Source organism: Palaemon carinicauda, chromosome 7, assembly GCF_036898095.1.
Source record: "Palaemon carinicauda isolate YSFRI2023 chromosome 7, ASM3689809v2, whole genome shotgun sequence".
Taxonomy (NCBI): domain Eukaryota; kingdom Metazoa; phylum Arthropoda; class Malacostraca; order Decapoda; family Palaemonidae; genus Palaemon; species Palaemon carinicauda.
The window spans coordinates 143,567,385-143,589,049 of NC_090731.1; the positions used below are offsets into that span (position 1 = coordinate 143,567,385).

Below are 21,665 nucleotides of genomic sequence, written 5' to 3' on the forward strand. Positions count from 1 at the left end.
CTACGTATGGGCCCAAAGTGTAACACTTTTCATAATCTACTCTTACCTCCCTGAGGTAATGAGAAGCGAACACAGAGTTGCTTCTCCAAAACGTTGCGTCAATTATCTGCTTAACTGACATATTCTTTCGATATACCAGTGAAGTTGCAATGGCTCTCACCTCGTGAGCCTTTACTTTTAATAGACTGAAATTCTCCTCCTCACAAAAGAGGTGAGCTTCTCTTATTGTCTCCCTCAAGAAGAATGATAATGCATTCTTCGAGAGGGGCTTTTGTGGATCCTTTACCGAACACCATAAAGAACTGGATAAACCTCTTACATTCTATGTTCAAGATAAATATGCCCTGAGGGCTCTAACTGGGCAGAGGAGCCTCTCTTCCTCTTGGCCCACCACATTTGTGAGGTTAGGAACCTCAAACGTCCCTGGCCAGGGTTTGGATGGGTTCTCATTCTTAAAGAGGAAGTCGATCCTTAACGCACATACTGCTCCATCCTGGTTGAAGCCCACCTGCTTCTCGATAGCGTGAATCTCGCTGACCCTTTTTGCTGTGGCCAGAGCCATCAGGAAGAGAGTTTTCTTAGTCGCGTCTCTAAGAGTCGCTTGCGAGATGGGTTCGAACTTCCTGCTGCATAAGAACTTCAAAACCACATCCAAATTCCAAGCCGGGGGCCTCAATTGAGTCTGCTTAGTTGTTTCAAACGACTTTAAGAGATCCTTCAAGTCTCTATCTTGCGTCAAATCAATGCCTCTGTGCCTAAAGAAAGCCGAAAGCTTACTCCTGTACCCTTTTATGGGGGATACGGCCAGCTTAGAGTCTTGCCTGAGGAACAACAGAAAATCAGCTATCTGGCTCACAGAGGTAGTGGTTGAAGACACTTTGCGCTGCTTACACCATGATCTAAAGGTTTCCCACTTCGATTGGTAGACTCTCTGTGAAGAGACCCTCCTCGCTCTGGCGATTACTCTTGAAGCTTGTGTAGAAAAGCCTCTCGCTCTGATAAGCTTCTCGATAATCTGAAGGCAGTCAGTTGTAGAGTGAGGGGGTTTTGATGATACCTCTCGAAGTGGGGCTGTTTGAGAAGCTTTGGACTTGGAGGAAGGCTTCTCAGAAAGTCCACTAACATCTCCACCACCTCTGTGAACCATTCTCTTGCTGGCCAGAATGGAGCTATCAAGATCATTCTTCCTGCCTCGAGGAGAGCGAATTTCTTAATGACTAGGTTGATAATCTTAAACGGGGGGAACGCATAGGTGTACATCCCTGTCCAGTCCATCAAGAAGGTGTCTATTGCTATTGCTTCCTTGTCCGGGACTAGGGAGCAGTACTGTAGTTGGGGATCCTCTTGTCCTGGTTGGAGGCGAAAAGGTCTATTGAAGGCCTCCCCCATAACTTCCACAGCCTCTGGCAAACCTAATGGTTGAGGGTCCATTCTGTGGGCAGAACCTGCCCTTTCCTGCTGAGCATGTCTGCTCTTACATTCTTCTGTCCCTGCACGAATCTCGTTAAAAGCTCTACGCCGTTCTCCTTCGCCCACAGAAGGAGCTCTCTTGCTATTTTGTACAGGGACAAAGAGTGAGTTCCTCCTTGCTTCTTGATGTAAGCCAAGGCCGTGGTGTTGTCTGAATTGACCTCTACTATCCTCCCCGAGACGGAGTCTTTGAAGGATTTAAGTCCTAACAGAATGGCCATCAACTCTTTCCTGTTGATGTGCCATTCACTCTGTTCCACTCCCTAAGAGCCTGAGACCTCCTGGCTTCCCAGTGTTGCTCCCCATCCTGACTCCAAAGTGTCTGAGAACAACACTAGGTCTGGGTTCTTCCTGAACAGAGAGATTCCTTCCCCTATAATCGACGGATCCAATCACCAACAAAGATGACTCTTGATCTCTGCTGGAATGGGGAAGGAAAAGGAGTCCTCCTGATTATTCCTGTCCCACAGTCTTGACAGGAAGTGTTGTAGAGGTCTGAGATGCAATCTTTCCAGGGCGACAAACTGCTCGAGCGATGAGAGGGTGCCTAGCAAACTCATCCAATCACTCGCCGAGCACTTCTGTCTCCCCAGGAATTCCTGCACCTTACCGAGGCACCTGGTCTGCCTTTCTTGGGAGGGAGAAGCGCGAAAACGAACTGAGTCCAGAACTATCCCCAAATAAAGAATCGTCTGACTCGGTTCAGTCTGGGACTTCTCCTTGCTGATGATGAGACCCAGTTCCTGGGCCATCAAAAAAGTCTTGTGTAGGTCCTCCAGACACTTTGTCTTCGACCGGGATCTTATCAGCCAGTCGTCCAGGTATAGGGATACTCTTATCCCCTCTTGATGAAGCCATCTCGCCATGTTTGCCATTACTCTGGTGAAAACTTGAGGGGCCGTGTTGAGGCCGAAAGAAAGGGCCTTGAATTGGAAGCATTTGCCCTGGACTACGAATCTTAGGAGATTCCTTGAAGTTGGATGGATGGGGATATGAAAGTAAGTGCCCTGTAAGTCCAGAGACACCATCCAGTCCCCTGGACGTACCGCTGCCAGCACCGACTGAGTCGTCTCCATGGTAAACTTTGTCTTTTCTACAAAGACGTTCAGTGCACTGACATCTAGAATGGGTCCCCATCCACCCGAGCTCTTGGGCACTAACAACAGGCGATTGTAGAACCCAGGGGAAGTTAGTTCCAGATCCGGTTCTATCACTCCCTTTTCCAGCATCTGGTTCACGAGCTTCAGTAGCGACCCTTGTTTCACCGCATTCGAGTACTGCGCCACTAAAGCTAGAGGTGTTCTTGAAAGCGGAGGCTTCTTCAAGAGGGGGATCTTGTACCCCCTCTCTAATGACCGAGAGGGACCAGACATCCATCTCTCTTTCCTTCCAGCCATGCCAAAAATGTGACAGCCTTGCTCCTACCGCTATCTGGAGGATTTGTGCTTCATTTCCTAGCGCGGACCCTGAACGACCTTCTGTTCGTTCTACTGCCCGTCTCCTGCCTTCTTCCTCTGAACTCCGTTCTAGTAGGAGCTCTACCCAGAAAGGGCTGCTGAACTTTCCTCTCCTCCTTCTTCAAGGATGACGGAATCACAGGTAAGGTCTTCCTTGCGGAGCGCGACAGGAGGTCTTGCGTATCCTTTTGCCCCAGCGAAAGGGTAATGTCCCTCAGTAGGGACTCAGGAAAAAGATGTTCCGAGAGAGGGGCGTATAAGAGCTCCGCCTTCTGCGCGACCGTAACCGCCCTGGTCGTGAAGGAAATAATAATGCCCTTTTCTTAAGAACTCTCGCAGAGAACAGGGAAACCAACTCGTTTGCCCTATCTCTAAGAGCTTCATCCATACAGGTCATAATACTGGTTAGGTCTTCTGTGGCTTATAAGAGTTCTGTTTTCCTGGACAGTGTACCAAGAGCCCAGTCTAAAAAGCTGATCACTTCCAAGGATCGGAAGATGCCCTTGACGAGGTGGTCTAGCTCTGACATAGACCACATCACCCTCGCAGAGTTCAGGGCATGTCTCCTGGAAGAATCTACAATGCCAGAGAAGTCCCCCTGGGAGGAGGCAGGTACTCCCAGGCCAAGAGTTTCTCCAGTCTCATACCACATGCCCGCCGTAGATGCAAGTCGAGCTGGTGGAAACGAGAAGGTAGTCTTCACTGCTTGCCTACGCTCCTTCAGCCAGTCATCGATCCTAGCGAGAGCCTTCCTTGCCGAAATGGACAGTTTCATCTTAATGAAAGTTGACTGCTTCTTTGACTTTTTCCTGCTGAACTGCAACTGAGGAGAACGAGGGGTAGCAGGTTTAAACTCCTCTCCATACAGCTCAAGGAGGGAGCGAGAGAGAACCTTATAATCAGAAGCCGCATTAGCACGTTTATCATCGTCCTCCGAATTATCCTCCAAGTCTTGCGTTCCTTCCAACTCTGTCTCCCTTTGGACCGAAGGAGCTAAGTTGGCGGTTCCTTTAACATCCCGATTACTTTCAATCCGGCTTGCATAAGGATCACTTCCTTCCAGCTGTTCATCTGCATCTGAGGAGTAAAGCAGATCGCCTGATGCGTCCTGACATCGGGAAACGCGTGCGTCCTGGCGCTGCGTGCTGGTGACGTCCTGGCGTCGAGCGCTAGAAGCGTCCTTGTGTCGAGAGGAGAATGCGTCCTCATGCAGAGAGCTGGATGCGTCCTTGCGTCAAGAGCTGAATGCGTCCTGAAGTCGCGAGATGGAAGTGTCCTGGAGAGGCAGGCTGGATGCGTCCTGACGTCGCGAGCAGGAGACGGAAGCGTCCTGACGAGCAGGAGACGGAAGCGTCCTGACGAGCAGGAGACGGAAGCGTCCTGACGAGCAGGAGACGGAAGCGTCCTGACGAGCAGGAGACGGAAGCGTCCTGACGAGCAGGAGACGGAAGCGTCCTGACGAGCAGGAGACGAAAGCGTCCTGACGATGAGAATCGTAAGCGTCCTGTCGTCGTCTAGCGGAAGGAGGGGAGGGCGGCTAAAAGCCTGAACAAGTGACACCAGTTGTTCTTGCATAACAGTCATGAAAGATTTCACAACCGCTGCTGGGTCTTGCGATTCCGAAGGCGAAGGCTGCCGAGTCACGCTGGTAGCAGGAGAAGGTTCTCTAGAGTGTTCCCCATCATCTGAAGGAAGAGGAGGTCTCTCCTTCTTTCCATCGTCCTGCGGAGAAACATCCGATCTAGGTTTAGACCTTTTAGCTGGAGGGGCGATCCAGCCATCGTCGGAAGGAAAAGGTTCGGGCTACTTGAAAGGGGAGAGCGAGAACGGGTCTGGTCAGCTTGCTGTATCCACCTTCTCTTGGTCAGCCTCGAAGCCTCATACTGCCATCTGCGTCTAGGAGAGGGGCTCGGGGAAGACACTATCACTTCTGACACGCCTTTTCCGTGGCGGTCATGAGCAGCCTGGGAAATAGCAAGAGGACTGCTCGAGGCAACGGCTGACCGAGGATACGTACCTCTCATTCCCTTGCGGCCGTCGACGTACCTTCTCCCTTGGTCCTGGGAGCTTGGTAGAGGTCTAGACCTAGAGGCGTGACAGGTTCGATCAGTCGCCACCTCCACTCCACTTTCACAAGCACTAATTCTACTTGCACTCTTACCTTTCAAGGCTGCAAGCTGGTCCATAAGAGCCTTCATCTCAACCGCCATTCTGGCGTACTGAGGGTCATCCATAGTTACCGTTCCTGTAGAAGGAGCAGGGGCTACTACCTCAGGAGAAGGTTCAACTTCTACAGAAGAATTAGTAATCAAGGGGTCAAAAGAAATGTCTAGGCTAACCTCACTAGCAGACTTAGATTTAGATTTAGAAGCCCTCCTGACTTTATCTAATTCTAACTTACGCACATAGCGTTTCATTTCCAACCATTTCTTTTCGTCCAAAACCTCACATTCTTTGCACCTTTTGTCCAGGGCACACTCAAAACCCCTGCACCCCCAACAAACAGTGAGGGTCCACCAAAAGTTTCGGTAACCTCACCTTCCATTCCTCATTCACACAAACACGAAAATGCAGTTTATCAGATATCGTACTCAAAAAAGTCAAAAGAATAAATCACAAAACGATTGCCAATCCACAGGTCAGTATACGTCACCAAAAAATAAGTCCAATACAGCGACACAGGGAAAGCGAGCAAAAAATCCGATGGCAGACCAACGATGTTGTCATTACAGAGATGATCTGAGAAACAGAAAACAGGAATGATTCCAAGTACCACCCTGTAAGGGTTGTTAACCACCTAACCGGACAACCACCACTCGGCGGTTGCCGCGAGTTTTGAAAAATCTGCCGGACAACAGAGACTATAGCTATATATATATAACTGCCAGGTAAGTTCTATTCGTAAAACACTAATTTTCAGGATAAATCACCCTGGCTTCGCAAATCAGGAGGTCAGAGGCAAATATCCTATGCAGTTTGGAGATGTCCTAAGTCACCTTATTAAGTGGTATGAATTTCATTCCTGTCATCAAAAATCAGCATTAGCTGGCCAGCCCCTTTAAAGTATAAGCACTTGAATTGATAAACCTTTGACCCATGGACAAAATGAAGGTATTTCCTTGAATTGAGATGAACAAGAATGTGAAAATATGCATTTGACAGGTCTATTGAAAACTTTTTTTTTCTATTGCTCCTATAACTGTTGAAGAAGATTTTATTGGAAATTTTGTGAGAACTAAGCTTGTTGAGGGCTAATAAATCTTGAACTGGTCTCCAACCCCATGTAACTTTGGGGGTTTGTTGTAAAACACCCAGAGTATGATTTAAGACCTCTTCCATCACAATCTTCAGAAGATTTCCAACTTATAGTTTAAAAATATAAGCCTTTGCTGTATTTGCAAGGTAACTCAGATAAGGAATATGATTCTTGGCCAAGGAAGGGTTGGAGGATAGAAAAATCCAGTAATCTTCTTTGATTACAGCTTGCACCAACAGATTAGGACAAAGCCTTTTCCAAACAGGATAAAAGTGGGAAAACCTTCCTCCCACAGGTGCAGTATTGTCGGGGAAAGATTGTCACAGCTTTCTCTGATAAGATCTAGGAATCCACTTGGTAACTCTTCCAGATAGTTTACTGATTGGAAACCTGGTGTTCTACTACTATTACGAAATAAATTTATTAGCAAAAAGTCAAATGAGGTTGAACAAAAACACACTAAACAATAGATCCATGTTTTCTACAAAGCCTAAAGTAATATGAACAAATCTTACTTGTCTGGACACTGGAGTTTTTGAAGATAGTCTTCCATTGTGGTCATACACTAGTTTTGTTCCTACATCTTGGCTGGTATGTCTAGTAATAACTGACAAATTACTTAGCGCACAGAGAGAGCTCAAGGCTTCCCCTCGGAATCCAAAAGTCTTTACTCCAACCAGGTCACCAAAATCTCGTATTTTGGACGTGTGATGCTTTAAAGCTGGAAAAATTGAAAAATATGAAGATATAAATCAAATGCTATTTCTGCATCGACAATTCTATATAAATAATATAAGTTTTGACTAAAAAAAAAAAAAAAAATTAAAGCAGTTTTAGTGACTTGCAAACCCACCTTTTTAAAATTAGTACTTGAAGGGCATAAAGATATACTTACAGGAAGTCTGCACGGACAACTCTATATAAAAAAGTAACATGCATTTTGGCTACAATAAAAGAACTTTTGGTAATTTGTGGATCCACCTTACACCTTTTGAAAATATAAATATAAATTTTAAAAGTAATTTGTATATTTTCCTAGTGGCACCGGAATGGGCATTGAATTCGTTCACAAGGTAGTTAACGGACAGGTGGTGCACGAAGACGAGTAGCCCCGCACACCTGCCTGTCAAATACTCTCTACTTTAGACCTTCAGCTCAGGACTTAAAGGGGTGGCTGAGGTAGGAAGTTTAACTTTAACAGACTCAAGTTTGTAGAGCTAGGAGAAATAAAAATGTTTAAAATTTGTTTGGCTCCTACATGTACAGGTAGTCGTCGACTTATGACCGAGATAGGGACCGAGAAACGAGTCGTATTTCGATCTGGACATTTGTCAAACTCGAAATGTGAAGTTTCCATAGATTTATTATGCTTTATCATGATAATGTAATCATCTTTGTCATATTTTATCAATATTTTCTTCATTTATATTACCATCTCATTTTCTTAGTTCATAATATATCATATGCTTTACCTATGCATTTATGTACAGTATTCTATTTTTCAATTTAAAAGGCATTCCAACAACCAAGAATTACTTTTTTTTTTTTTTTTTTTTTTTTTTTTTTTTTTTACCTTTGGTTGCGATCAGCTGATCTGAGAGTCCCACTAATGTATCGAGAAATGCACATATACGAATTACAAGGAGCATCGTTTATATAATTTATTTTCTTCAAAAAAATTTTCATGATGAATATTACATCAGCATCAATATGTTAAAGGATATCGGATATCATAGTTCGGATACAGTTTGTTTACAGTATAGGCCATTATCATTAGTCAACATACTGTATGAATATGTTCTCTCTTTCTCTCTCAAAATATCTTCGTAATGAATATTACATCAGCACCAATATCTCTCTCTCTCTCTCCGTGTGGATTTTTACAGGTGTCGTTCTTTATTAAATCTTTATATTTCTTTAGACATTATTAGAAATTCTTAGTATCATTACTTGATGCTTCGATACGGGGAATACTGTACTAATATTACTTGGTAACGCATTGCAATGAAATCGCTCATTTTGCCAGCTTGCCTTCTGCCAGAAACATGACATCATCAGAATTTTCTTAATTTTATGGTAAGTAGTACCGTTCTCATAACAAACAACTGATAAAGACCACTGAAACACTTGGTATCGTTACTCAATATTTTGATGATGGGAATAATAAGATTACTCGGTAACCACCGAAAGAACTCACTCGGTTTGCCACTCGCGTTCCTCCAGAAATATGACGTCACAGGGCATGTGACGTGAACTCGACAAAGAAGTACTTGCAAAATATGTAAAACCCTATTCTTTTTTCTTCCCAGAAATGAAAGAAAATACTAACTTACCAAGCAAAGCTATTTCATTTTTATAATGTAAAAATCAATATGTTATTTCTAAGAAAATATTTTTCCAATTAGTGTAATTTCATTAGATAAATACTGATCTACTATCAGAAATTAAATTAAGCTAGGGTAGAGACAAATTTACACTTAGAAGTACTCATAACAACCAATACAGACCCACGAAATACTTTGTATTGTTACTTGACATTTCGATAATGGGAATAATAATAGCCTATTGGAAGGAAATCACTCTATTTGCCCGCTCGCTTTCCTCTGGAAACATGACATCACCAGACATATGATATGAACTCGACAGATATCAAAACTTTTCTTAATGCACTTTTTATTTGAAATATATCATCAATAAAAGAAAATACTAACTTACCATGAGAAATTAGCTCATAAAGGGAGGATGCTAGAGATATTCCTCCAGACTCTAAAGAATGGAGCTCAAAAGCCCAGCATCAAGTTAGATCCAGCAAGTAATGGTACGATTGTTTCATTCAAGAGAGGTAAGGAAAGATGAATGAGAAGAGCCAGTCATTTTACCTTTCATTCCAGACTTACATGTACACACTACCATAAACAAGATACTTCCTGTCCTGTGCAGGTGAGGGGCTGGCTACACAACTGCTTTAGCAGCTACTTCCTGTCTTGTGCAGGAGGTGGGCTGGCTACACAACTACTTGAGCAGCCCCGACAAAAAAAAAAAAAAAAAAAAAAAAAAAAAAAAAAAAAAAAAGATATTTTAATTATAAAATAAATTTTTGAATATACTTACCCGGTGAATATATAATAGCTGCAACTCTGCGGCTCGACAGACAACATACTTAAAAAACTCGCGAGCGATCGCTATGCAGGTTGTGGGTGTGCCCACCAGCGCCAACTGTCGGCCAGATACCACTCTCGGATGTAAACAAAACCTCCAATTCTTCTCGTCCCACTGCGTCTCTATTGGGGAGAAAGGGAGGGTCGTTTAATTTATATATTCACCGGGTAAGTATATTCAAAAATTTATTTTATAATTAAAATATCATTTTTAAATATTTAACTTAGCCGGTGAATATATAATAGCTGATTCACACCCAAGGAGGTGGGTAGAGACCAGAGTTAAATATGTTTACATCGTATAAGCTAAGAGTTTTTTCATTTTGACAGTTATCAATATAACAAAACCAAAATAAATAGGTACCTGGTAAGGAAGTCGACTTAGACGATTACTCTGCCTTGTAAGTCTGTCTTCCTTACGGAGCCCAGCGATCCTCTTAGGATGCTGACAGACTCCCAGGAGCTGAAGTATCAAGGGCTGCAACCCATACAACAGGACCTCATCAAACCCCTAATCTGGGCGCTCTCAAGAAATGACTTTGACCACCCGCCAAATCAACCAGGATGCGAAAGGCTTCTTAGCCTTCCGAACAACCCATAAAAACAACATTAAAAACATTTCAAGAGACAGATTAAAAGGATAGGGAATTAGGGAATTGTAGTGGTTGAGCCCTCACCCACTACTGCACTCGCTGCTACGAATGGTCCCAGTGTGTAGCAGTTCTCGTAAAGAGTCTGGACATCTTTCAAGTAAAATGACGCGAACACTGACTTGCTTCTCCAATAGGTCGCGTCCATGATACTTTGCAGAGATCTATTTTGCTTAAAGGCCACGGAAGTTGCTACAGCTCTAACCTCGTGCGTCTTAACCTTAAGCAAAGATCGGTCTTCCTCACTCAAGTGTGAATGAGCTTCTCGTATTAACAATCTGATAAAATATGACAAAGCATTCTTTGACATAGGTAAGGATGGTTTCTTAACCGAACACCATAACGCTTCAGATTTGCCTCGTAAAGGTTTAGTACGGGCTAAGTAGAACTTAAGAGCTCTAACAGGGCATAATACTCTTTCTAGTTCATTGCCTACGATCTCCGATAAGCTAGGAATATCGAAAGATTTAGGCCAAGGACGAGAAGGCAGCTCATTCTTGGCTAGGAAACCAAGCTGCAGAGAACAAGTAGCTTTTTCTGACGAAAACCCGATGTTCTTGCTGAAGGCATGAAGCTCACTGACTCTTTTAGCCGAGGCCAAGCATACCAGGAAAAGAGTCTTAAGAGTGAGATCTTTCAGGGAGGCTGAATGTAAAGGCTCAAACCTGTCTGATATGAGGAATCTTAGGACCACGTCTAAATTCCACCCAGGTGTAGCCAAACGACGTTCCTTAGAGGTCTCAAAAGACTTAAGGAGGTCTTGCAGATCTTTATTGTTGGAAAGATCTAAGCCTCTATGCCGGAAGACCGAGGCCAACATGCTTCTGTAGCCCTTGATCGTAGGAGCTGAAAGGGAGCGAACTTTTCTCAGGTATAAGAGAAAATCAGCTATTTGGGCTACAGAGGTACTGGACGAGGATACGGAAACTGACTTGCACCAGTCTCGGAAGACTTCCCACTTCGATTGGTAAACTCTAATGGTAGAAGCTCTCCTCGCTCTAGCAATCGCAATGGCTGCCTCCTTCGAAAAGCCTCTAGCTCTCGAGAGTCTTTCGATAGTCTGAAGGCAGTCAGACGAAGAGCGTGGAGGCTTTGGTGTACCTTCTTTACGTGCGGCTGTCGTAAAAGGTCTACTCTTAGAGGAAGACTTCTGGGAAAGTCTACCAGCCATCGAAGTACCTCGGTGAACCATTCTCTCGCGGGCCAGAGGGGAGCAACTAACGTCAACCTTGTCCCTTCGTGAGAGGCGAATTTCTGCAGTACCTTGTTGACAATCTTGAATGGTGGGAATGCGTAAAGATCTAGGTGTGACCAATCTAGGAGGAAGGCATCTATATGTATTGCTGCTGGGTCTGGGACTGGAGAGCAATAGATTGGAAGCCTCTTGGTCAACGAGGTTGCAAAGAGATCTATGGTGGGTTGACCCCAAGTCGCCCAAAGTCTCTTGCACACATCCTTGTGGAGGGTCCATTCGGTTGGAATTACTTGACCTTTCCGACTGAGACAATCTGCTAGAACGTTCAAGTCGCCCTGGATGAACCTCGTTACTAGGGAGATGCCTCGATCTTTTGACCAGATGAGCAGGTCCCTTGCGATCTCGTACAGAGTCAGTGAGTGGGTACCTCCCTGTTTGGAAATGTACGCCAAGGCCGTGGTGTTGTCCGAGTTGACCTCCACCACCTTGCCTCGAAGGAGATTCTCGAAGCTTATCAAGGCCAGGTGAACCGCCAAAAGCTCCTTGCTGTTGATATGCATGCTCCTTTGACTCGAGTTCCACAGACCTGAGCATTCCCGACCGTCCAGCCCGATGCGTCTGAGAAGAGAACGTGGTTGGGTTTCTGAACTGCTAGGGGAAGACCCTCTCGTAGACTGATATTGTCTTTCCACCAAGTCAGACAAGTCTTTATCTTTTCGGAAATCGGGATCGAGACCGCCTCTAGCGTCTTGTCCTTTTCCCAGTGAAAAGCTAGATGGAATTGTAGAGGTCGGAGGTGTAGCCTTCCTAGCGAGACAAATTGCTCCAGGGATGATAGCGTTCCTACCAGACTCATCCAATTCCTGACTGAGCAACGTTCTTTCTTCAACATCTTCTGGATGACGAGCAGGGCTTGATCTATTCTGGGGGCCGACGGAAAAGCCCAAAAAACTGGACTGTGAATCTCCATCCCTAAATACAGAATAGTTTGGGATGGGATCAGTTGGGACTTTTCCAAGTTGACTAGGAGTCCCAATTCCTTGGTCAGATCTAGAGTCCAATTGAGATCCTTCAGACAGCGATGACTGGAAGAGGCTCTGAGAAGCCAGTCGTCCAAATAAAGGGAGGCTCGGATGTCCGATAAATGGAGGAATTTTGCCACATTCCTCATAAGCCTCGTAAACACGAGAGGAGCCGTGCTTAGGCCAAAGCACAGGGCCCGAAACTGGTACACCACATCTTCGAAGACGAATCTCAGAAAAGGTTGGGAATCTGAGTGAATGGGGATGTGGAAGTAAGCGTCCCTTAGGTCGAGAGAGACCATCCAGTCTCCCTTTCTGACCGCTGCTAAGACTGACTTTGTGGTCTCCATGGTGAACTTCGTCTTTGTGACAAAGACATTCAGAGCACTGACGTCTAGCACCGGTCTCCAACCTCCTGTCTTCTTTGATACTAGGAAGAGACGGTTGTAAAACCCCGGTGATTGAAAGTCCGAGACTTTGACCACCGCTCCCTTCTCTAGTAAAAGAGACACTTCCAGTTTCAGGGCTTGTCTCTTTGCTTCCTCTCGGTACCTGGGAGAGAGATCGATGGGGGACGTCGCTAGAGGAGGTCTGCGTACAAAAGGGATTTTGTACCCCTCTCTGAGCAACCTCACAGATTGTTGATCTGCGCCTCTCTTCTCCCAGGCTTGCCAGAAGTTCTTGAGTCTGGCAACTACTGCTGTCTGAAATTGCGGGCAGTCAGACTCTGCCCCGCGAGGACTTGGATCCTTTCCTCTTTCCTCTCTTCCCTTCGGCACGAGCACCTCCCCTGCTGGGGGCTCTGCCACGAAAGGGCGGAATAAACCTGGACGCTGGAGTGTCTATCCTAGGTCTAGCAGACAAGGCAGGCAAAGGGGGAACTTTGCGAGCCGAGGACGCAACTAAATCGTGGGTGTCCTTCCGCACTAAAGACAAGGCAATTTCCTTAACTAAGACTTCAGGAAACAAGCACTTAGACAAGGGCGCAAAGAGTAGCTCAGATCTTTGACATGGCGTCACTCCTGCTGAAAGAAAAGAGCACAGAGACTTTCGTTTCTTTAGGACTCCTGACGTGAATGAAGCGGCAAGCTCGTTGGATCCATCGCGGACGGCCTTGTCCATGCAGGACATAATGAGTAAGGAAACATCCCTATCGGCAGATGAGATTTTCCTACTCAGGGCTCCCAAACACCAGTCCAGGAAGTTAAAAACTTCAAACGCCCTAAAGATGCCTTTAAGAAGGTGGTCCAGGTCCGAGGATGACCAACTAATCTTCGAGCGTCTCATGGCAAGGCGGCGGGGAGAGTCTACAAGACTTGAGAAGTCGCCCTGGGCAGAGGCAGGAACTCCCAAGCCGAGAACTTCTCCCGTGGCATACCAGACGCTCGATCTAGACGAGAGTTTAGATGGGGGGAAGGCAAAGGCCGTCTTCCCTAAACTCCTCTTGGTTTTCAACCAATCGCCTAACAGCCGTAAAGCTCTCTTGGATGAGCGAGAGAGAACGAGTTTCGTAAAGGCTGGCATGACAGCAGGAACGCCTAAAACAAACTCAGACGGCGGCGAACGAGGAGCCACAGAGATAAAGTGTTCGGGGAACAACTCTTTAAAAACAAGCATGACTTTTTTAAAGTCCATAGATGGTGGAACTGCTTTAGGCTCATCTAAATCTGAAGGCTGATCCTCAGGCTGTGGTTCAGCAACGTCCTCATCTGAACGTTCCTCATCTGATAACTGATGAGAAAACGGCAAAGGGGTAGGCAACGTTTGACTCGCAGCGTCCGGCCGCACTGGTGCATACGTGACGGAGCAGGACGCAGCGTCCTGAAACTGCTGAACAGTCTGGGAACTGTCAACAACAACAGGTGCGCGAGGACGCACAGCGTCCACCCGAGACTGTTTAGACCGTCTGGGTTGTGCAGTCAACACCATACTGGGTTGCGGAGGTTGACGCACCGCGTCAAAACAAGTCAACTTTGATGGTTGGTGAACGTCCTGAACGTCACCAATCGCATCAGTGAGTTGCCTAACGTCAACGTGCGGCTGGAAATCCACACGGGATCGCATCGGGGGAGGTACAACCCCAACTGGTTGACGCGAGAAAGCTACATCAACGTCAACAGAACGCACAACAGAACGCTTGGATGGCTGACGGCCAGTAGGTTCAACGGAAACCTTCTCTGTGTTGTAGTCTTCCATAAGGGACGCAAGCTTAGACTGCATGTCTTGCAGTAACACCCATTTAGGGTCTACGGAAGCGGGTGCGGTAACAGACGGGGTTAGCGACTGAGACGGCACAACCTTGCCTTTCTTAGGCGGCGAGCAGTCATCAGATGACGGCAACGGGTCCGAACTGTCCCAGTGGCTACATCCGGGACGTTGGACTTGTCCTGAAGGGACCGACTTGCGTTTCAAAGGTCTAGAGACCTTAGTCCATGGTTTCTTACGTGAAACGCCTTCGGACGACGAGGTAAAAATGGGCTCTCTCGTCTTATGGTAGGGGCGATCTTGACGAGATACGCCTGATACCAAAGAGGGAACGTCTGTTCGCTGATCAAGGCCTCTCGAACCCATAAGTCGTACGACATTGCTTCTCCCCTGGGCTTGGGAGCTTGCAAGAGGTCCCGGACTAGGTGAACGACAGGCACGAACAGACAAACCCTCGGTCGCAACACTGTTCACAACACTTTGCGTAACACTAGGCACTTTCCCACTTTCCGCCGTGGCACTTTGGCACTTGAGTTCCTTCACGTCCGCCATGAGTTGATTACGGTCACTTGCTAAAGCCTCAACTCTCTCCCCCAAGGCATGAATAGCACGCAACATGTCTTGCATAGACGGTTCCTGAGTGCTAGGAGGGGGGTTAGGAACAACCACTACAGGGGAAGGATTAGGTTCAGGGGCATGTGGAGAGGAAATATCTACCGACCTAGAAGAACTTCTCCTTACCCTATCTCTCTCTAGTCTGCGTGTATATTTATCAAATTCGATCCAATCGAATTCCGAAAGGCCCACGCATTCCTCACACCGATCTCCCAATTGACAGGTTTTACCCCGACAATTGGAACAAACAGTGTGAGGGTCGAGAGAAGCCTTTGGAAGACGCCTATTACAGTCCCTAGCATTACACTTTCGAATCTTAGGAACTTGAGAAGGGTCAGCCATTTTGAATTAGTCAAAGAAAATTCCAAAAACGATCTAAGTCATCAACAAATAATCCGATTCAAAAAAAGAGTTCAAGGGTTTATTTTGAAGAAAAACACCTGTACTGCGAAAGCTCAAACCAAATTAAAGTACTTCACCAAATATGATGGGAAAACTCCAGGTTCTACAGCGAGTAAAAGTACGTCTTGTCGTCAACGTCGACAGAGAAGAATTGAAGGTTTTGTTTACATCCGAGAGTGGTATCTGGCCGACAGTTGGCGCTGGTGGGCACACCCGCAACCTGCATAGCGATCGCTCGCGAGTTTTTTAAGTATGTTGTCTGTCGAGCCGCAGAGTTGCAGCTATTATATATTCACCGGCTAAGTTAAATATTTAAAAATTGTTGACGAAATTCTGGGTATATCCTTATTAGTAATCGGCTGAGAAGGTCGTTTGGCATCTCCAAACACCAGCATTTAACAACTGGCTGACTGCAAGATCCCTCTTAATGTCTAAGGTGGAACCTAAACCCATCTTAAGGAGTCCTGGTTCTGGCTGGTACTTCAACCCTGTTAGCAATCAAAGTGTATGCCCTATGGATCGTCACATGAAGCCAAAAAGAGATTGTGTTCCTAAACACATCTTTCTTGGTTCTGCTAGTGCTAAGGAAGAGACTCTGACACTCAGGCCTTAGGTGTTGGGTCCTTTTCAGATAGCACATCAGAGCTCTCATGGGACACAAAAGCACATGATCTTGATTACCATTAAAATTTTTTACGTAGTGAGGGGATGGAGAAAGTTTTGAACCTGGGGTCATGCACAGAAGAGTTCTGAGTTCTGGCACAAACTTTAAAGAGACCCCCTTTCAACCCTCTCTATGGGTGACTAAATAAGAGAGACCGTGCAACTCACTTTCTTCAGGAATGCTAAGACTAGTAAAATGACAGTGCAAGAGTCAGATCTCTGTCTGACGACTTCCTCAAAGGCTCAAACGGGATACGAGTAAGAACCTTGAGAACCTAAGTCACGTCCCACTTAGGGGGACTGAGGTCCTGTGGTGGGCAATACTTCTTGAAGCTCCTCATAAGCATTAACAACTCCAACGACGAGAGGTCTATACCCTTCAGTTGAAAGACTCATGGCTGAGAGGCCCTTGGACAGAAGTGACAGAAAGGTTCTTCCCTCGACGAAGGTAAAGGCTTAAATCGAATCTGCACTAGATATGCTTCGACTAGAAAAGTATCCCTTTTACAACACAAATTGCAGAAGATGGTTCACTTTCCCTGGTAGACATCTGCAGAGGACCTTTGCAGGCCTCCAGACATCTGTGCAGTACATTGCAAAAAGCCTTTTGCTAAGAGATGCTGGAAAATCTAGCATAAAGGAGATTGATAAATTTGTAAGTTGACTATACCGAGTATATTCTAGGAAAATAGGGAGTTATCTAACTGTTTTGATATTCATATGTCATATTAGAGGAGGATAAGGTGTTGTAGGCTAAATGGAATAAGCATACTGTATGTCAAAAGTTGAAGTAAAACCATGATGAGACAAAGGGATACAGATGAAAAGAATCCTGTTTAAGAGGCAAAAATCACAAGTCATGAAAAGATGCAAATGTACTGATAACACTTTTCCAGAGGATTAACCAGACCAAGAAGACAATATTTTCAACTCTCACAATAAGATAAGAAATATTCTCAGATCTCACAACAAGATGAGAAGTGAAATTGACAGTCTACAAACTATAAATAAAGATTGGTTGATTTTATTATTCCTTTAGGCAATTCTTTCAGATTTATTTAGAATTTATCAGCCCTTCAATGGAATATTGTTCTTATACTGTATTTTATGGAAGCTGACTATATATTCCTTTTCCATTTACCAATTATTTAAACATTTGTTTCATAGAATAAAATCCATATACAGTATGACAATATGAATTACAACTTAGAACGTCTCAAACTCCTGTCAATCGAAACTGTCCAAAGAAGATGAAGTGACATACGGAAAAGCCCAACTGGTGTCGGTGGAGAGTGTTATAATACTCTTCTTCCATAATATGACTGCCTATCAAGTCAGAAATTTTTTTAAACAATCATTCCATAGATGAATCTCACAAGAGCAAATAAATATGAAATGTAACCATATTTTTAACTGTACTGTATCTTTATATATAGACTGTACATAATCTCTGGCAAAAGGAATGCACCTTTACACATAATGTACATCAAAATTTTCAAATTATTTTATATCTATGAATGAAAAAATTAACAGAAAAAACAACTTACTCAAGCCTTCAAAATTCTCTTCTTCCACACCCTTCCCATTATCACTGACTTCAACCAAAGACATTCCATGGTCTCTGAGACGCACTTCTACACTAGTAGCACCAGCATCAATACTATTTTCCACAAGTTCTTTCACAGCTGTTGCAAGTGTTAAAACAACCTGAAATAAGCAAGAACATATGAACTTTCCAATACAGTAGAATATATGTAAAATTTCTGAAATGAAACAGCCTTCTGAAAATACAGACTAAACTATTTACTGACCAGGGAGAACGTGCATACAGTTTCATAAGTTTAATGACCAGGGAGCATAGGCATACAGTTTCATGAATTTAATTACCAAGGAAAACAGACATATGGTTTCATGAGTTTAATCACAAAGGGGAACAAGCATACACTCACAAATTTGACAGCCAGGGAGCACAGGCATACTGTTTTATAAGTTTAAAGACCAAGGAGAACAGGCATAAGGTTTCAAAAGTTTAATAACCAGGGAGAATAGGCATACAGTTTTATGAATTTAATTATATGGGAAAACAGGCATATGGTTTCATGAGTTTAATCACAATAGGGAACAGGCATCCAGCCTCACAAATTTAACAGCCAGGGAGCACAGGCATACCGTTTCATAAGTTTACAGGCATACCATTTTATAAATTTAAAGACCAGGGAGAACAGGCATAAGGTTTCAAAAGTTTAATAACCAAGGAGAATAGGCATACAGTTTTATGAATTTAATTATATGGGAAAACAGGCACATGGTTTCATGAGTTTAATCACAATGGGGAACAGGCATACAGCCTCACAAATTCAACAGCCAGAGAGCAGAGGCATACCGTTTTCCAAATTTAAAGACCATGAAGAACAGGCATACAGTTTCAAAAGTTTAATGACCTGGAATAACTGGCAGAGTTTCATAGGATTAATGACAACGTATAAAAGGTGTACAGTTTCATGAATTTAAAGACCAGGGAGAACAAGCATAGAGCTTTCAGGGTTCAGAGGTGTGATTGTGCATACAATCACTCATAGATCTCTTACTAATTCTGACTTTACAACTCTGTAATTGGTGTGTCTGGGGACAACCACAACAGTAATTTGGGCCCAATAGGCCTATGACTGAAAAGTTTGCCATAACAGAAAATTACAAAATGTTATAATTAGTTTACTACTCTATTATTTTACTGTGTAAAGTTTTGCATTTCAGGTTGGTTAAGTAATCCATAAATAGAAAATTATTTAACACATGAAATTTCTCTTATTTTTTCACAATGGACTGTTTTGTTACTCTTTACCATTTTCCTATAAAATGCTTTTCATATACCGTACTCACTCACCTGACCAGAACATATCCGATGCACTGTTGTTTTGTCTATTGCCTTTATTGTTTTTGCAGCCTCATTTGTTGCTATGGATGTGTCTAGTTCTTCTGAAATAGGTAGAATAAATATTAAAAAATAATTAGTTGAATCTTTGGAGCGAAAAGTCTGTTCAAGTACCTATGATAAACATGGAATTTTTATGAATAAAGAAATGTACAGTATAAAATCTAATCAATCATATGTTGTACACTAAATTCCTTATTACCATAGATATGGAATCCCAGTTATATCAAATGGATCCTTCCAAAACTACTATCCAGTGACATCCAAAGCCAAAAAGAAAAGAATGGTCATTAAAATAGATGATTAAAGGACTTGAAAGTGGCTGAGAAGCTCTATCTGACGAAGCATCGGGAGAAGCAAGCGGCGAGGAGACGCTCGGCTTCCTAGGCGACCTCTTGGACGCCGCCTTCTTCTTGGTGCTGTATCGCACCCACTGCACCTCGTTCCAGGACTCGCACTCCGGACTCGTGGCTAAAGAGGAACACACGCTGCCCCTACACGACGAACACAAGGAAAGAAAAGCGCCACACGATTTACCGGCCATAGGCCCGGGACAACGACGGGGATGCTCCATCACGCACTAGTAAGGCACCGCGAGACACAGGAACACAGAGGGAAAGGATATGGAAAGAGCACAATGGGACCATGTGGGGACCGCGTGAGACACAAAGGGTCGCAGTGGATAAGGAGAGCGCGTCAAGATGTTATCGCGACGCGACCAGAAAACTTACTGGAGATCGAGACCTGAGCAAGCATGCTCTCTGACCCCGGGTCGCCTCGTGGCGCGTATCACACCACCAGAGGTTACCCCGCATAGAAAACGGGAGTAGGGTAAACTACACAAAATTATGGTCGGTTGGGAGGAGATCCCAGATACTCCTAAGAAAGTAGTTCGAGGTAAGTACTCCATGTTGGAACAATAGATGATTAAAGGACTTGTACGAAAAATGACAAACTTATAAGTTATAACAGAGTTTGTATTTTTCCTAGGATACAAACCCGAATTCTTTACTATAGGAGATATTCTAGCGCGTGCTGGTCGTTAACGACCGGGCCGGTAGTTATCCACCTGCTAGTGGTGGGGGACTGCCGGTCGGTAGCTACTGAATACCTTCAATCGGATTCTACCTAGGACCATTTTTAGGGGGCAAAGACGGAGGGAAGATTTGTGTAAAGAATTCAGGTTTGTATGTTAGGAAAAATACAAACTCTGTTGTAAATTTGTCATTTGTTCCTACACTTGATACAAACCCTCATTCTTTACTATAAGAGACTGTCTTGAGGCCAGGGTGGTCGAAGCATTCCCTATTCCTAGGGAAGATAGTCCTCAGACTAGACTCTCTTGACAAAAAAATCTCCCGTTAAACTTTTCTTTGTAGATCCCCATAATCTTAGCACGACTGAAAGTTTGTAATTACGTGGAAACAAATGTTCCGGATAAAGAGGGTCAGGAACATTCGACTCGGACCCTTTCATACTTAGGATTCCCCTGACCTTGAAAAGGGGAACTCTCGTGACTAAGAGTATAACTTATACCCTGTGAGAGAAGTCAGATGAGTTTCATACCTTATTTCCATTGGCGAGTCCAACTGAAACTGGATACAGACTAGGATATCCCAGATGGGAGGGAGAAGGAAGCGCAGAAGATAGATGGATGTCCTTCTAAAAACCTAGCGTAACACAGAATCCTCGACCAATGGCTACTCTCCCCTGAAAGGGCGTAAAGTAGCTACAACACCTGTTGACCTGCCACAATAGGCCCTATAGAAAAGGTGAGACCTAAGTGTCACATCGGTTAAATAGTGAATGGTAAATGTAGATTGGCGTTTCCAGACTCCAGCTCTCAAGATTTGGGAGACTGAAAAATTTTTCTTAAATGCCAGTGAGGCAGCCACTTCCCTAAATTGATGGGCTTTGGGTTGAGCTGCCTCTGGGTCTCCGTGAATGGCTCTCGCAATAACTTTTTTGAGCCAGAAAGAGATGGTGTTGCGAGAGATTCTCTTCTTTACCTTGTTGGTACTGAGGAAGAGATGACGGAGACGTGGTCTGAAAGGTCTGGTGCGCTTCAGGTATTTCCTTAGCGCCCTGACTGGGCACAGTAGCAATTGGTCTGTATCCTGTGTTACCTTATTGAGGCTGGAAAATTGAAATTCTCTAAACCTCTCATCGGCCAATGAAGGATTCTGAGTTTTGGCCACAAAGGCTGGCACGAAGTTGAGCAAGACTTTCCCTCATCCTCTAGGTGACTTCGTAGGACAGACCATGTAGTTCACCGACCCTTTTTGCCAAGGCCAGAGCTACTAGGAAGACGGTCTTACGGGTTAGGAAGTAGTCAGAGGTCCTATTTAGGGCTCATAGGGTGGACCCTTCAAGGAACGTAAGACCAGGGACACGTCCCAAAGTGATGTTCTAATCTCAACTGGGGGCAAGATCTCTCAAAACCTCGAATTAACAAGGTGATATATTCTGAAGTGGAAAGGTCAACCCCTCTCAGTCTACAGATGAGGCTTAAGGCTGAACGATAGTCTTTAATTGCCGAGACTGAGAAGAGTTTTTCCTCCCTGAGGCACACAAGGAAGTCTACCACTAATAGAAGAGAGGGATCAAGTGGAGACACGTCTCGCTCTCTACACCAAGCTG

At 44.5% G+C, this 21,665-nt stretch overlaps 1 protein-coding gene across 3 annotated transcripts in view; it reads right to left on the reverse strand.

Annotated features, from left to right (window-relative positions):
- LOC137644047 (mismatch repair endonuclease PMS2-like) overlaps positions 1–21,665 on the reverse strand; it is a 95,780-nt gene that overhangs the window by 63,282 nt on the left and 10,833 nt on the right. For all 3 annotated transcript variants that reach the window (XM_068376951.1, XM_068376952.1, XM_068376950.1), the window contains exons 2-4: positions 18,978–19,069; positions 17,641–17,800; positions 6,699–6,904 (exon numbers count right to left, since the gene is read on the reverse strand). In XM_068376951.1, coding sequence (XP_068233052.1) covers positions 6,699–6,904; positions 17,641–17,800; positions 18,978–19,069 — 458 coding nt within the window. The remainder of the gene's footprint in view (positions 1–6,698; positions 6,905–17,640; positions 17,801–18,977; positions 19,070–21,665) is intronic.